Source organism: Balaenoptera physalus, assembly GCF_965194825.1.
Source record: "Balaenoptera physalus genome assembly, chromosome: 21".
Lineage (NCBI taxonomy): Eukaryota > Metazoa > Chordata > Mammalia > Artiodactyla > Balaenopteridae > Balaenoptera > Balaenoptera physalus.
The window spans coordinates 11,054,342-11,071,699 of NC_138902.1; the positions used below are offsets into that span (position 1 = coordinate 11,054,342).

The window sequence follows — 17,358 nt, forward strand, 5'->3', positions numbered from 1 at the left end:
TTCCTTTTCAACTTTATTTATTTCTGTTTTATCTTTATTTTTCCTTCCTTGTACTTGCTTTGGGTTTATTTTGTGCTTGTTTTTCTAATTTCTTGAGGTAGAAACTTGTGTTATTGACTTGAGAGTTTTTCTCATTTCTAATGTAAGCATTTAGCTATAAATTTTCTTCTCAGCCCTTTTTTTAGCTGTGTCCCTCATATTTTGATATATTGTGTTTTTGTTCCCATTCAGCTCTATGTGTTTTAAAGAATTTCCTTTGAGACATTCTCTTTGACCCATGTATTATTTAGAAGTTCAATTTCCATGGGTTTAGAGATTTTCCTGTTGTCTTTTGGTTATTGATTTCTAGTTTGATTCCATTATGGTCAGAAACACACTATGATTCCAATTCTTTTAAATTTGTTGAGGTTTGTTTTATGGCCTATGATAAGGATATGCTCTGTGTTGGTTAATATTATATGCATGCTTGAAAAAATGTGTATTCTGGTGTTTTTGAGTGGAGTATCTATATATGTCAATTAAATTCTGTTGGTTGATTATGTTGTTCAGATTTTCCCTATTTTTGCTGATTTCTGTTGAGTTTACTGAGTTCTATTGGTTGCTGAGAGAGGGATATTGAAGTCTCTAATGGTAATTGGGGATTTCTCTGTTTCTTCTTTCAGCTCTATCAGTTTTTGTTCCATATAATTTGAGACTCTGCTGTTTGGTGCATATATGGTCAGGATCATTGTGTCTTCCTGGTGGATTGATCCTTCTTTCATTATGTAATGTCCCTCTTTGTCTTTAGTAATATTTTTCCTCTGCATCTACTTTGTCCAGTATTAATATAGCAATTCTTATTAGTGTATTAGAGTCTACTTGTCCTCATGTGGGGCACCAGAAGTCCCTGTGGGCCATATTCATTCTTGTCACTGAGCCATGGTGAGGTCTGGGAGTGACTGTGATGCAGTACAGCCCAGATGCACAATTACCAACTCCCTTCTAGAAGACTATAGGCCGTCTGCTGCTGTTTGAGCCTCAGGCTTGGCCTTAGAGCACCAGAGAGCTCTACATGGAAGGGTGTTTGCTGCTGCATAGAATGAACTTGGCCACAAAGTTTAATGAGTGGATGATCTTCAGAGTAAGTGTATTTCCACTGTCCCCCTCATGGGGCCAGGGCAAAGCCCCTGCCCAGCGTTTTTGATGGCCTGGCATATCTGACATGACAGACCTGAAGGCTCTCAAAATGTAGCCCGCCTGGCCTTTCTGGTCTCAGTCTCTGAGTCTGTTGCTGCTGCTCCAGAATCTAGTCCATTTGAAATTGTAACTCCAATCCTTTCATTGAACCACGTGTCAACTAATTTATTTTCCCAAGAAGGAGACGCAGGGTGATGGTCCCAGGAATGTGGGGTGGTACTGTGGGTCTCTGGCCTCCTTCAGCTGGGCTGTCTGAGAGCAGTTCCCATGGCCACAGGTGCGGCCTGGCATTGGATGGAGAATGGAACTTTCCAGACCCGGTCCTGACCCATAAACTGGGCTGACGCCTCTGAGGGTGTCCGTCCACCATGAAGCAGGTCCACACCACATGGAGCTTCACCAGGCTGCGGAAGTATAGATGGGGAGACAGGAATACTGTCGGGATGATATTGCCAACTGATTTTAATTCTCAGAATACAACGTTCTAGTTCACGTGTGCGCTAGTTCTCTAACCAGTGTATTAGTGGACAGAGAGGAAGCAGTCGCTGGAAGACGCTTATGACTGTTCCCTCCGAGACATTTCTGGACTGCTAGAGCTAGTCCATTCCTGACTGACAGCCAATGGATTTATTGACATGGTCCCTGCTTGAATCTGCTGGGCACAAGGTATGAGCAGAAGACACTGTCCTTAGACTTGGGTAATTGTAAAGTCATGAGTAAGTAATAGTCCATTTCTTTGCTTGCCCTGACCAACAGAAAACCATGAATGTAACTCCTTTTGTTGACCTTTTAAAACCCTGGGGCTTATCATGACTTGACACAAATCCCTTTGAAGGAGGAAGCTGGTGAGGTCTCCAGGTAGCATTTTCTGGGGGGCATGGAGAACTGCAGAGCAGCAAACCAGAGTGGGCTGGTGTCCAGCCCTGGCCACAGCTTCCTCAGCCAGTGTGAGGTGTTTACTCTCGAAGGCGCTCATGTGTCTGGGGAAACAAGGTTGGTAAGTTTTGGGAACCCACTGCCGCCACTGGGTGACCATCAATAGCCTCCAAGTGTTGCGCTGTGAGACTGCTGAAGGTTCTGGATGTGCCTTCAGTAGCTGCTCCACTGAGAGGTAGTAGCTGATTAGGAACACATTGTATTTGGGATGTCATCCTGGAACGCTTTTATTCAAGAGACCCATGACTCTTTGCAGGTCATTTAGGTACCTGCTTAAACCACCTCCTCAGACAAGCCTTCCTGGATCATCCTGTCTAAAAGAGACGTGTGTGCGTGTGTGTGCAGACACACACACACACACACACACACACACACCACTCAATCCCTCTTTATTTTCTTTCATAGGACTTATCACTATCTTACATTATACCATGTATCTATTATTGATTTTCTGTCTCCCCAGCTAATAGCTTAGGCACATGTAGGTAGGGATATTTTCCATCCTGATTACTTCTGTAGCCCCAGCATTTATAGAGCTCACAGTAGGTACTCACTAAATACTTGTTAATGAATGACTGAAGCAATCGGCAGTGGTTTGGGTGGGAGCAGTGCTCTGGGGAGTGGCAGGTTCCGGCTGGCAAACTCCGTGGTGAGCTGAGGCTGACACCTTGAGGGGCAGTGGGGCTCAGGACTCAGAACCTAGAGGGTGCTGGGGCACAGCTGAGGAAGAAGATGGCAGAAACAATGATACCCATCACCATCTGCAGGACTTCCCCTCCCTCCCTCCCACTCTCTCTTCTCTCCCTTCTTTCCTTTTATGGGATCAGAAATCTTTATAGGCTGCAGTGGTCAGAAAGGCTTCACAGAAGTGGGACTTCAATCAGATTTGAAAGACAGTCATAAAGCCACATTTCAAAGTCAACAGGGTTGGGACCAGTGTGGAAATATTGTATTTTTGGCTTTTTATAAGTTGCCTTTTCAGTCTTCTTTTTTTCCCTCCGTTAGCATGAATAACTCAGATTGGCTATTTTTAGTTGTAATTTTTGCTCTAAGATTCACTTCTATTAGCAAGTACATTTGAGACTAAAAAATATTGTTTCTTCTTCCCAGGATGAAGTAAACCAGATCATGGAAACCAATCTGTGGCTACGTCACGTACGTGTCTACGTCACACGTTCTTCTCTTGGAATTGTGTCACACTTGTGTGTCAGTTTCACAACGTCCAATGGATAAAATCCACTAGCATTCCCTCTTTGCATCTCCAGCTTATGATCGAGCATAAAATATTAACTAGCTCCAAAGCCCAAAGTTGAATCTGGTAACGGCTGGCTGGGTGCAAGCTTCACGGTGCAGAACTGAGTGACAGAGTTCTCTCTGACTGTCCTTCGGTGGTTTCTGCTCTCAAGCCTCCTATTTTTGTCTGAGTCTCAAGCTCCAGAGCCAGATGCTTGCCCACTCTTTGATCCTGCTCTGGGTTACATCCCACCGTCTGGTTTTGTCAGTCAGACCATCTTGTTCTTCCTTCCTGTCTCAATCTTCTATGCAGATTTTGTAACAAACCCATCATCATACACTTGAATTCTCTTTTTAATATGAGCAATGGATTGCTACTCGAGATTGAGCACAGTCCATGGAATATGGAAGCTGAGCCTATAAACTTGGCTAGCTAATTAATAATCAACAGATACTTATCTAATATCTATGTTTGCCCAAAATCAGCTCAGCTACCTTGTTCCCCATGGATTTAATCTTCCAACTTTTGGTAGGAAACCAACTCTTTAAATAAGAAATTTTTCAAAAAGTGGTTGAACCAACATAGAATTAACATTGGAAGAAAGTCAAGAATTTTTTTAAACTGACTTCTATTCCCTTTAGATCTGGAATGATTATAAATTGCGGTGGGACCCAGTGGAATATGATGGCATTGAGACTCTTCGTGTTCCTGCAGAGAAGATCTGGAAGCCTGACATTGTTCTCTACAACCAGTATGGGCATCTGACTGCCAGTCTCTTTCCAAAGTTGCCTTTGGTACAGGCTGACCCAAAGCACAGGGGGTGTCACTAATGGTGTCTGATTTACTTTGCAGTGCTGTCGGCGACTTCCAAGTCAAAGGCAAGACAAAAGCTCTTCTTAAATACGATGGCATGATAACCTGGACTCCACCAGCTATTTTTAAGAGTTCCTGTCCTATGGATATCACTTTTTTCCCTTTCGATCATCAAAATTGTTCCCTGAAATTTGGTTCCTGGACCTATGACAAAGCTGAAATTGATCTTATAATCATTGGCTCTAAAGTGGACATGAATGATTTTTGGGAAAACAGTGAATGGGAAATTGTCGATGTTTCTGGCTACAAGCATGACCTATAATACAACTGTTGTGAAGAGATATACACAGACACAACCTATTCTTTTTACATTAGAAGATTGCTGATGTTTTACACCATTAATCTGATCATCCCCTGTCTCTTTATTTCATTCCTAACTGTGTTGGTTTTCTACCTTCCTTCTGACTGTGGTGAAAAAGTGATGCTCTGCATTTCAGTTCTGCTTTCCCTGACAGTGTTTTTGCTGGTGATCACAGAAACCATCCCATCCACGTCTCTTGTGATCCCCTTGGTGGGCAAGTACCTGCTGTTCACCATGATCTTCGCCACCTTGTCCATCGTGGTGACGGTGTTTGTGTTGAACACCCACAATCGCACCCCGACCACACACACATGCCCACATGGGTGAAGGCAGTCTTTCTCTGGCTGTTACCCCAGATCCTGATGATGAGGAGGCCTCTGGACAAGAGGAAGGGGACAAGATACGACAAAAACCCCAAAGGCTTCTCTGGTAGGCCTGCCAAAGTCAAGTTCGATCATCGCAGAGAGCCCAAACTTCTTAAAGAATGCTGCCACTGTCGTAAGTCCGGTGAGATCGCCACCAGCAAGAGACGATTAAGTCATCAGCCTTCACAATGGATGACTGAAAATTTGGAGCCCTCACCTGAAGTCGAAGATGTAATTGATAGTGTTCAATTCATAGCAGAAAACATGAAGAACCAAAATGAAACAAAGGAGGTAAATGTATGGCTCTTCTAGCCTGTTCACCCGCAGCAGGCCTGGGGGCCCTGCATAGACATGTCAGATCTTCAGTGTGAGTTCTGTTTGCAAGACGGTCAGGGAGTGGTGCCCTAAGAGCCAGCCCTGTGATGATGCAGTTATGGGTGAACTGCCCTGGGGAGGGGGTGGGGTAAGGTGTAGCCTCAGAGCAAATCTCTGCCTCCAGAAATGTCAACTCAAGTAAAATCTGGTTAAAATAACACTCAGGGCAACGTTTGTTTATTAAACTGAGAGCCCCTGCATAAGGAAGGGTGAGAGAGGGAAAAGCCGGCTGAGCGGCAGGAGGAAAGCCTGCAGGGCCGCTCACAGTCTGGGAGCCTGGGAGGAAGGTGGCATGAGCCTCCGGCAGCTCCAATCCCACTTACTCCACTTGACGGGGATCCAGGTGCTGATTGAATGAACCTCAGGGATATTTTTAGCATCAACACAGTCTGCTTCTGCGGCCCAGAGCCTAACTATAGCAGCTCGGACCTCCCCATCCTCCAGAGAGAGAGAGCTCAAGAACTTTATGCCAATTTTCCATACCATCAGGATGACTAGCTGGGGGCCTCTGAAAACTCCTGCCGCCAGGGGTCCGTGTCTGACCTGATGGCAGTAGCCATCATCCTTATCTCCTAATGAAGGGACATGGCAGACCTGAAGTCCACCCATTGGTGCTGAGGCGGACACGGGCTGCATGTCACACAGGCCGGGGAGGGGTGCATCAGGGGCAGGTGAGCCTAGGACTCCCCTCTGTGGTGACACCTTCGTCAAACTAGGGGACAGTTGCTGCTGACTTGATCACCACCAGGTAGGGCTCTTGGAGGTCGGGAACAGGAAGGACGTGAGAGATGTAATGAACTCTCCCTGACCAGCGTGATCCCGAATTCTAGAGGGCCACCTATGCCTGATGGGGGGCCCATCACATCGCACGTCCTACACCCCCCGCCTCAAACCCATTTCCCAGACTTGCCAAGAAGTCAGAATGTCCCGTGGTGCCCATGACAAGGGTGGATGAGAAGTGTCACCTGCCCTATCAGTAAACAAAGGATGTTGCACCCCCCCAAGCCATCAACCACTGCAGTCACCCCCAACTGTGCACCCTAAGCGGATTCAGGGTGGAGAAAAGGATGCTGGCCCTAGATAGCTAAGTTGCGTATCAAGGGAATGATTTCCATGAACCCAGACTCCTGCATCTTCCCGTACATAGAAAAGCACTAAATTCCTTGAGATGTCTGGTTTTCTTTAATTAACAGTAATCTTTTTTTTTTAAGTTTTTTAAATTGAAGTATAGTTGATTTACAGTGTTGTACTAATTTCTGCTGCCTAGCAAAGTGACTCAGTTATACACATATATACATTGTTTTTTGGTATTCTTTTCCATTATGGTTTATCTCAGGAGATTGGATAGGGAGGAACCACGATATGTAGGAGGTTTTGCAACAAAAACCAGGTGGTCGGAACATCAAAGGATTACTGTTGCCGTCAAATGCAACAAAATGCTCTGCAACAGTAATCTTTCGATGTTCCGGCTACCTGGTCTTTGTTGCAAAACCCCCTCTATGCCCTGACTTTTCCCTTACCTCTTCAGCGCAGTCCCGCAGAGCGATCTGAGAGGCTGCCTCCCGGGCTTGAATTCCTCAGAAAATCCACTGAATAACACATAATTCTCAACTGTTAGGTTGTGCATTTTTTTTTTCAGTCAACGCAAAAGTGGAGCTCTCCGAGCAGCTCTTTCTGGGGTGCTGCCTGCAGTCAGGGGAGGTCCTGTGCGCCCACATAAGCCTGCTCACCCTGCAGCCCGCTGTCCCAGGACTGATGGAGGGCACGCACCCACCCTCTGCAGACAAACGGAAGTTCTCTGTGTGCTACAGAGGAGACACGGGTTAACCAGAATCACAGGGATATTTGCTTTAAAATCGCCAGGAAATCTTCTGTGAAAAGGAAGTAGCTTACTTATGAGACAAAGCTTATCTCCCACGGTTCTGATTTTTTTTTACAGCTGCTTGACTTTTGTCTTTCAGGTGCAGGACGACTGGAAATATGTGGCCATGGTGGTGGACAGGCTGTTCCTGTGGGTGTTTATGATCGTCTGCGTGTTTGGAACTGCGGGGCTGTTTCTCCAGCCACTCCTGCGGAACACAGAACATTCGTAAGATGGATTTTCCCTTTAGCTTCAGAAACTTACAAGACACTGTGTTTGTTCCATGTTTCCCCCACCACAAGGAAAGGGATAGAAAGCTTTGCACCAAGTCCCCATCTAGATGGGAAAAGAGGACTTTATTGCCAATCAGGAGCCTGGATGCCCTCCCTTGCGGCACAGAGGAGCACTTTATGATCCCAGTGTCTGGGGTCTGACACTGGAGCCCAGAGCTGGCAGCGCCTGCAGGCTTCTCTTGTCTGTACACGTTTGGCTTCCGGGGCCGTGACCCACCCACAGAACAGCAAACCGTGGGATCAAAGTCAAGCCACGCTAAGAGGTTCTTTCGCTTCTCCAGTTTATGGGCTTCTCAGTATAATGACACCTGCCAGACGTGAAACTCTGGACCTTGGACTTGCTGACCTCTGCAGCACCTGTGAACTTGTGTATGCTTGCTTTCTCCTGCACAGCTCTGTGATGTAGAGCACACACTGCAGCATTGTTTGATACATTATTTGGTAAAAAAGTATCAGCAGGTAGTCAGTCTAACCAACAGGCTGTATTTACTCCCCTTTTAAAAAATCTTATTGAAGTGTAGTTGATTTACAATGTTGTGTTAATTTCTGCTGTACAGCCAAGTGACTCAGTTATACATATATATACATTCTTCTTCATATTCTTTCCATTTTGGTTTATCGCAGGATACTGAATATAGTTCCCTGTGCCGCACAGTAGGACCTTGTTGTTTATCCATCCTATATATACTAGTTTGCATCTGCTGATCCCAAACTCCCCGTCCTTCTGTCCCCCACCCCCCGTATTTAATTATCATTCATCTGGCAAGAGGCTTGAGTGGTGACATTGCCACAGTCCCAGAAATAGGTTCTGTCCATGCACTTGGAGCTTTGTAGGATAAGTCATAAACACAGAGATCTCCAGGACCAGGTATCACGTGGGGAATGTAACCAGAGCAACGAAAATAAAGCATGACGTGGTCTGGCCAGAGAGACCTGAAGCAACCTTTGCCGTGGGTCCAAAAGGTGTCTCTTCTCATCAGCAGTTTCCATTTGCTCTTTGTAACTAAGACTGAAAAGAAAAGTGTTTCTTCTGTAGGAAATGGTGATCTTGTACCTTTTAGAGCAATTCCCTTTCTGAGAGGGAGAACCTTGGGTATTCTGTTTTATTCTACCCTCGTTTATTATCTTCTTATTTTTTGTATACACTTATTATAACAGTTTTAAAGATGCATTTTAAAGTAGAAAAAAAAATCTACCCTAACACAGGAACTAATTTCATTTTGCCTTTTCCATTCTAGTCCTTGTCTAAATGCACACATAATCTGACACCTCAGTTTTACCTTTCGGTTTTGTATTTTGCTCTTTTCTCAATATCATGCCAGCAGCATTTCTCCGAGATGTTACGCAGTCTTGAAGTATAATTTTTGTGGTTGCATAACCTCCATTGTGTTGATACCCTACAACTTCTATTACTGATACTGACCAAGGTTCTTGACCTTCCCTTAATCAATAGAAATTGACAAGAGGCCAGACAAGAAACTCAGGCAAGGCTTTATTGGGGCTCCTGAGGCGGCAGGAGCGAAAGGAACGAAAACAAGTAACAGCTTCCCTTGCTCACTCACCGAGGGGGGCGAGCTAGTTCCTTACATGGGGTGAGGGTAAGGGTGTGTCCAGGGGTCAGGCCGGAGGGGGGCTTAGGTGGGGTTGTGTGCAGGGGGGCATGCGCAGTACCCTGCTTTTGCTCCCAACTCATCGGAAGTGACAGCTGGGGTTTTTTTTTGGACTTTTTGTATCTTCTTGTCCATAATTTGCCACAACTGCACATATACGCAGCTATTTTTACTCCCTTATAGTTTCTTTGTATTTTTTTGCTCAAGGAGACGTTTGTCCAGGTGCAAGCCCTGCAGCAGAGGGTCCCAGGTCCCCGATCCCAACCTGTCTCATTACCATGTGCTAATTCTTCCTTGTCTACCTCATCCTGGAGCTTAAGGCCGGTTGTAGTACCCCAGGCACAAGTCACTCTGTTTTAAAGTATTTTTACTCTCTTCATGTCATGTGATTATAGCACCTCTATTTTATCTGTCTTTACAGAGGGTTGCTTGTTTCTTGATACTTTTTTTTTTTTCTATTAAGCCAAATCACTATTTCAAGTCACTGTTTAAAAGTTTTCATGGTGGTACATACACATAACAAAATGTACCATCGTAACCCTTTTAAGTGTACGGTTCAGTGGTATTAAGTACATTCGCATTGTTGTACAATCATCAGCACCATCCATCCCCTGAACTCTTTTCGTCTTGCAAAACTGAAACTCTGAACCCATTAAGCAATAACTTTTTAATTTTTTTGAGGGACTGTCACACTGTTCCCCACCGCAGCTGCACCATTTTACATCCTCATGACAGCGAGCAGGGTTTCATCTTCTCCACACCCTCATCAACACGTGTTAGCTTTTTGACGGTGGCCATCCTAATGGGTGTAAGGTAATATCTTGTGGTTTTGATTTGCTTTTCCCTAACGATGAGTGAGGGTGAGCATCTTTTCATGTACTTATTGGCCACTTGTATATCTTCTTTGGAGAAATGTGTATTCAAGTCCTTTGCCCTTTTTAAGATTGGGTTGTTTTCTTGTTGCGTTGTAGGCGTTCTATATATACTGGATATTAACCCCTTATCAGATATAAAAAGAAGACTTTTAAGAACTGCAAAACAGGAAGCTGAGAGGAAAGTGCTCCCAGCCAGGGGCGGGAAGCCAGGATCCTGACTTCTTAGCATATTCTTCTGTGCATGAACGGACATCAGCCCTCCCAGCCCAGCTTTCCAGAAGTTGCTTGGTGATCCTCAGGGGCAGTGACAAACTAGCAACATACATTTTAAAGAAATAAGCATTTGAATAAAAGGGGCATCACAGCGTGGAGATGTCTTTGTGTATCAGGTCTGTAGAATCAGTGACTTTGAGAGATGGAACGGATCTCATAGATTATGTAGCACAACTCTTTTTTTAATCTCAAGAGGCAGAGCGGCTTGCCCGTGATCACGTAGCTAACAAATTCAACTCTGAAACCCACATCTCCTGACTCTTAAACCATTTCCCTGCCCCTGGATAATTTAGTCTCTCTCATGAGAAGGGAATCGAAAAAGACAGAAGATCAACTGATTTGGCCCATCTCCTCCCTTCCCATCCCCATGTCCTCCCAAAGGCCAGGAAAAGCACCTTTCACTGTCAGTAATCAGAAAGAAAAAAAGCTTAGAAATGTAAACCAGGTTAGAGAGATGAAGCAGCAAATGCTCTCTTAGTTTAGGAAAGTCAGGACTATTAGTGTCAAAGTTTATTTTAGCCGGGGTAGGGGATACAAATAACTTTTGTGGGCTATATGTGAGTCTTCAGAACGAGATCAGTCATTGCTGAGTTGAACTGCAGACATTCTTGGGAATATAAGTCCCAGGTCAGAGTGGAAGCATTTTTCTCCCTCACTGCCCCAAGCAGGAACACCTGCTTCCCTTGGCTGAGGCAGCAGAGCGGGGGCAGAGGAGAAAAGCTGGACGTTAGCAGATGCTGAAGCGTAAAGAGACTGACCAAAGAGGGGCCCATCATGCAGGGTCTGCTCTCTGCAGAGAGGCTGATTTGCCCCCCACTGGGCCCCGGGCCCTTGCCATCATGCTGAATGTGGGCCTGGGTGCTTGATCTTCTGATTTTTCAAGATACACTGAAAATCCAGCTTTTTATACAGAATCTCCTAGTTTTAAAACGTGGCAACTAAATTAAGAAGCAAAAATAAAGTCTCGGTGTCAGCTAAACAAAACAACCTGCCTGCAGGGCTGTGAGTTGGCAGTTTTTGGCTAAACAAACCAGGGCTTGATTCCTTCTGTCTGGCAAGGTCAGGCAGGAGGGGCAGAGTCAGGGGCAGGGAAGTGCTGGGGTGGGAGGGGGAGGAGGTGGACCCCGGGACCACGGAGCTCCATCTGAGGGCCTAGAGAGTTCTACACGGGCTGTCCCACTGGCCCCAACCTCCCCCGAGGCCTAGGGTGTGCCTCTTGGGTGTAGTGAGGGGACAGCGAGATGAGAACAGAGGCGTCTCCCCTCACCCATCCCCAATTTTGACTTGGGAACTATCATCTGAACTCTTTAGCAGCAGCAGTTTTCAGCCAGAGCTGCTATTGTACCCCTTACACACACACACACACACACACACACAATTTCCAGCTGGTGTTTGGAAACGTCTAAAAGGGTATTTTGGGTTGTCACAATGAATGACTGGGGTGCTTTGTCACTTAGGGTCTGGGGCTAGGGATGTAAGCCTCCTGCAGTGTGAGGGGCAGGTCAGTGTAGAATTGTCCCAAACAAGATACCCATAACTCGCAAAGGAAAGTCTGAGCCTCTCACGGGTGGTCAGTTTGGAGCGCAGGCCTGTGAAGACCCGCACTCTGTGGGCTGCTTGAGGCAGCCACACACCACACCCAGCACGCACTCCACACCCTCTGCACACACCACACACCACACACATTACACACACACCACACACACCACACACCACACTCATTACACACATACCACACACACCACACACCACACACATTACACACACACCACACACACCATACACCACACACATTACACACACACCACACACCACACACATTACACACACACCACACACACCACACACCACACTCATTACACACATACCACACACACCACACACCACACACATTACACACACACCACACACACCATACACCACACACATTACACACGCACCACACACACCAAGCCCCCACCCACGCCACACGTATCCCACCCACCACACACCCCACACGTCGCACCCTCACTGGGTCCTTGGTGCAGAAGCACCCATCCTCCTGGAGAAACAGTAAGGCTCCTCCCCCACTGTGTTCTCCCCTGAGGACAGCGTTCTGCAGGTGGAGGGGACCTGCATCTGTAAACCTGGGTGTTGATAGTGCTTTCCACACAGCGCTGCTTGGAAGGTCGCCTGAGTCAATCTTCACGACGTGTACTCTTCCTTCTGACCTCCCTGTGGATCCTGCACTCTTCTGGCCTGGCGGAGATCACCCCTGAGTGTTCGGGGGCACCTCTAATCCTGCAGCAGGCCAGGCTGCTCTGCCCTACCGCCGCTATTCTGCCTGCCCGGGCAGGCAGTGGATACGTGCACCAGTGGATATACTGCTGCTCTCGGCTAGTTTGCCTGAAACTACGATTGTCTATGAACCGGAGAAATAACATTACTTTCATTTTCACTGCTATTTTATTGACATACTGAACAGAAAGTCTTAATACAAAGAAGGAGTATATGTCAGGTTAAACATAAATGGTAGTCACCATGGCTATTAAGTAAACAAATTCACATTAATACATAATAGTAGTAGGTGCTTCCAAGGAAGAATTATGACACAACCAAAAAAATCCATCCCAGCGTAAAGATATTACTCTTTGGAAACTACAGTGTTCTAATGTAGCTAGTTAGAGACCATTTTTAAAAGGACCAAGGTCACAGGTAAGAGTCTCTGTAACTTTGCTGTGTGTTATGGTCACAGGCTATACTTGTAAAATTACCAGTGGATTAAGGTGGACACATCACCTTAATCCAGGGATTAGTCTTAACGCTAACGACGAGACAGCCCGATAGCATGTCCCCTTGTGTGGTAAATAGAAACCACACACCATCATCGACGATGTATTCTGCCAACAATACTGAACTAGATTATAGTTGTAACTTCCAATTTACAGGAAATACAGGACACAGGGGACAAGCTAAATGACACCAGAAGCAAGTAAGAAGACAAATCCTAAAAATGAGACATTCTTGGGGAAAACTGATCTACTCCTTTCAACAAGTTAGTGACAAGAAAGAAATTAAAATAGATTTAAGAGGCATAGCACTATGGATTGAATCCTACTTTAGACAAGCTATCTCTTAATTTAGGCTATTCTTGAGATAGTTGGGGAAACTTGAATATGGAGTTATTGATTCTTCTAAGTGTGATCATAGTATTTTAGAATTCTTTTAATGTAAGAAAATGGTTCTTTAAGGGGCATACTGAAAATTACACATGCACACAGAGAGTTGGAAATATTGGGTGGAACTGAGCAAGAATACAAATTTGTCCTCATTTTAGACAAATAACCCAATCCAAACTTTGTGATACTGGGTTAATTAATGAACAAATATGATTTAAGCCTTGACCACGTACTCAACTCTCTTAGATGCTGTTGGGGATGTAATGGAGGATATGCTACAGAATAGCTGAGGAAATAAAATTCGCAGAACAAAGCAATAGAGAACAATTATGTTCTAAACTACATATATATCAGAGACTGAAAGCACCACAGGCTCTCGGAGACAGGGGCTCCGAGTGGGCTGCATGTTCTGTGAGGACTTCATGAGGAGGGGGGTGTGAGCAGGGAACTGAAGGATGAGAACAATTGAGGGCAGCTCTCTGTGTGCCCTCACCTGTGTGTGCCCACATGTGTGTGTTCCACACCTGTGTGTGTGCCCGCATGTGTGTCCTGCGTGCTCACATGTGGGATGCAAAGTTGTATGGGTCTTCCAACATCCACTGGTTGGAGTTAGCTGGAACATTTTGCCCGCAGATTTGTCTTGCTAAACATTTGAATGTAAAATTGCTTTGCTTTGAAGTTAGGTTTTGTAGTTACTCCTTAGGGTTATCGTGCTATATAAATGTTTATCCTTTCCCACACTTGAGACCGTTATCCCCTCCCAGTCTAGCTGGGACGAGGCTTAAGCTTCGTGCACACATAGAAATGCTTGACCTTTGCTGTATTTGTGTCTGGTCAGAAAGAGCCTTGGCGTGGAAAGTGTTTCATGTGGCATTTTTCATAATTTAAAACTGAATTCAACTCTAAATTCATCTTTCCAAGATTAGTACTGTCATTTACCCAGCAAACTAATGAGCTAAACAAAGTTAAGTAATGAGTTAAGTCAACAGTGTTCTCAATAAAAAGAACAGTGATTTGCCCTTTGAGTCCATAATCCCGTCAGGGATTTAAGGCAGGGAATCCTTGATTTTCATCACAGTGTAGTCCAGCAAATGCTGTCCTAAAGCAGCAATAAAGCAGATTATGTTTTCCCAAAGGAACAACGTTACAATTACAAGTTGTGTGGTTTAAAATTGTGAAAGTTCCAGTATTTAATCTCTAAAGTATAGAATTTGGGGGCAGGCGAGGTCTTCACAGTCATAACCTCTTGCTATTGACCAGAAAACTAAAACCCAGAGAGGACAAGTGACTCACCGAAGACCCCACAGTTCACACAGCTAGGTAATGGCTGGTCTAGAACCCAAGAGTCCTAGTGCCCTGGTTTCTGCTTTGCCATGTTGCCTCCCTTTAAAAATTCAGCAAAATATGCAGAAAAGTGATGACTATGTGTATCATACGAGGGGCCCCATTGTTCCATAATGTGAGCACATAGCACAGAAAAATACAATTCTATACAACAAAATTTGGTATCTATTGAAAACAAATACATTGACCGCATTAAATATTATTTAAACACCTAAAATATATGAATATGATTTCTTTTCTTTTTTCTTTTTTTTTTTTTTGAATTTAGAATTTCTTTTGAGGGTGATTCGAATGGGATAAATCTAAAAAACAGTCCAGGCTATTTGAAAACATTCTATCATTTCTGTTCACTATGGTTCTGTGCTTTGTTCTAAGAATAGAGCAGATCTGGGTACTTTGTAGGAAAGGAAGCCTCACAAGACAGGAGGGTAATTAAAGGAAGCATTTCCAGGAGGAGGGGTCAAGGGCACAGGGAAGGAGAGATAGGTATGAAGGAGAAGGGCTGGTTGGTGTGAACAGGATGGTGATCTGCCTGGAAGAAGGAAGGGCAGTTTGGAGACTTCAGCAAAGGTCAAGGAGACTGAAACAGCCAGGCGTGAAGAGCCCCACGAGAGTGGATGTGGTCCTCCTGCCATGTCTGACAACACATGTGGATCATTGCCTTCAAGACACGCCTCACTTTTTTTTGGCCAATAAATTCGCAATTCTATTCCCAACAGAATCATCTTTCTAGTCCCCACCCATGTCCAGCACCTACCAGGCTGCAAAGTCAAGATCATTCAGTCCTTAAAATAGACCTCACTCTTCTCATGGTGTGATCCCACTCTGGGTGATTTTTCAGTGTCCATTTGCCATCGACAATTGAACATGTCTATAGGGGTTGGCATTTAGAAAAAAGGTTTAGTATAAATGACTGGCTGATGTGTTTCCTTCGTCTTCTTCTTATTTTTTCGTCTTCTAAATCCTACTGATATTTCAGAAGAAATGTGAAATGAAAACGAATCCATAGGAGTACTGGAAAGTTGGCTGAGGTATCTTCATAGACTGGATCGGTGGGGATGGCTGAAATAGGTAGGACAGATGAGATCAGATTTATGGAAAAACCTAACAGAGCAGTGGAATTTGTGGTACCATGCAGGAGAGTTGGGACCACCAAAGAAATTATTTTTTTCTAGCAAACCCCACAATAACCCTAAGATTCTACATGGGGAGATGAGTGAAGGGCGGAGGAGCAGCTGCTGGGGTTCTCCACCCTCACAGTGGCTTCTGCCGTCTGTCCCCACTGATGCGGTCATTCTGACACGTGGAGAACTAGAGTGGGCACCAGATCAGAGAATTAGGGCAGTGCCCGCGGTCACTTACAGCTACCGTGAAGGAAGGGGTGTCCCAAATGTAGAAGATGAACTACACGCACACCCTAGAGAAATGCTTGCTTGGACACAAGACAGTAAAGGAAAGTGACTGAAGCTAGGTTTCCTGTAATTGGAAATGGTTTTCACTGTCAGGAGAGTAAACAATATCAAAACTCACCAAACATTTGAATAAAATGACCACAAAAAGCATCAAAAATCAGCAGAAAAATTAACCGCTACAGAAAAATTTTTATTGCAGACAGTAGAAGAAGCCTTTTATTTTTTTAAGACTTTTTTATTTATTTATTTATTTTTGGCTGCATTGGGTCTTCATTGCTGCACGTGGGCTTTCTCTAGTTGCGGTGATGGGGGCTACTCTTTGTTGCGGTGCGTGGGCGTCTCACTGAGGTGGCTTCTCTTGTTGCAGAGCACGGGTTTTAGGCGTGCGGGCTTCAGTAGTTGCAGCACTCAGGCTCAGTAGTTGTGGCTCATGGGCTCAGTAGTTGTGGCGCACGGGCTTAGTTGCTCTGCAGCATGTGGGATCTTCCTGGACCAGGGCTCGAACCCGTGTCAGCTGCATTGGCAGGCGCACTCTTAACCACTGTGCCACCAGGGAAGTCCCTAGAAGAAGACTTTAAAGTAACTATTCCCCTAATATATATTCCAGAGGGTATGACATCCAAAAAGAAGAATTAGAGTTGTTGGAAATCAAATACATGATTTATCCACAGACAAACCAATCCCCCACCTGGGTAGGTGGGCTGAATAGAAGACTAAACAATAACTGAAAAGCAAATTAGTCAGCTGTAACATCAAACTGACAATGGAAAGAGTTAAAGAAATAAGAAGTATGAGAGAAAAGTTAATAAGTTAATAAATATGGAAGACATCTAGGAATACTAAAACCCTTCTGTTAGAAATTTCAAAAAGAAAGGGGAGGAAGAATGGAAGACAGGAAATAATGAAAGAAGACAAGAAAATTTGCACAAGTTGAAGAAAGACATTAGTCACCACGTGCCAAGACAAGGAAAGAGGGAGTAAGTCTTACACTTAGACACATACAGCATACAGGTGACATTTCTAAAGTCCAAAGATGAAGAGAGAAGCTTAAGCTTAAGAAGCTTAAGGAAAAAACAGGAATCTGTAGCAATGAGAATACGAATCATCCCTCACCATAGTTCTCATCTATAATGGGGGATATTGTAGAACAATGTCTTCTAAGTTCTGAGGGAAAATGATTTTGAACTCAGAATTCCAGGCCCAGCCGACCTATTCTGTGAGGGCAGAATGAACTACAATTGCAGAAATGCAGGGATTCAGAAAGGTTACCAC

General features: G+C 44.7%; 1 protein-coding gene across 1 annotated transcript; it reads left to right on the forward strand.

The window, feature by feature from the left end:
* Positions 1-2,672: 2,672 nt before the first annotated feature.
* LOC309651560 (neuronal acetylcholine receptor subunit alpha-6-like) lies at positions 2,673-9,023 on the forward strand. The gene is given in 6 exon segments (XM_082444408.1): positions 2,673-3,267; positions 3,988-4,097; positions 4,199-4,478; positions 4,482-4,827; positions 4,830-5,176; positions 7,222-9,023. Coding segments are annotated over 6 exon segments (1,242 nt in total). The 5' UTR covers positions 2,673-3,240; the 3' UTR covers positions 7,354-9,023.
* The last annotated feature ends 8,335 nt before the right edge of the window (positions 9,024-17,358 follow it).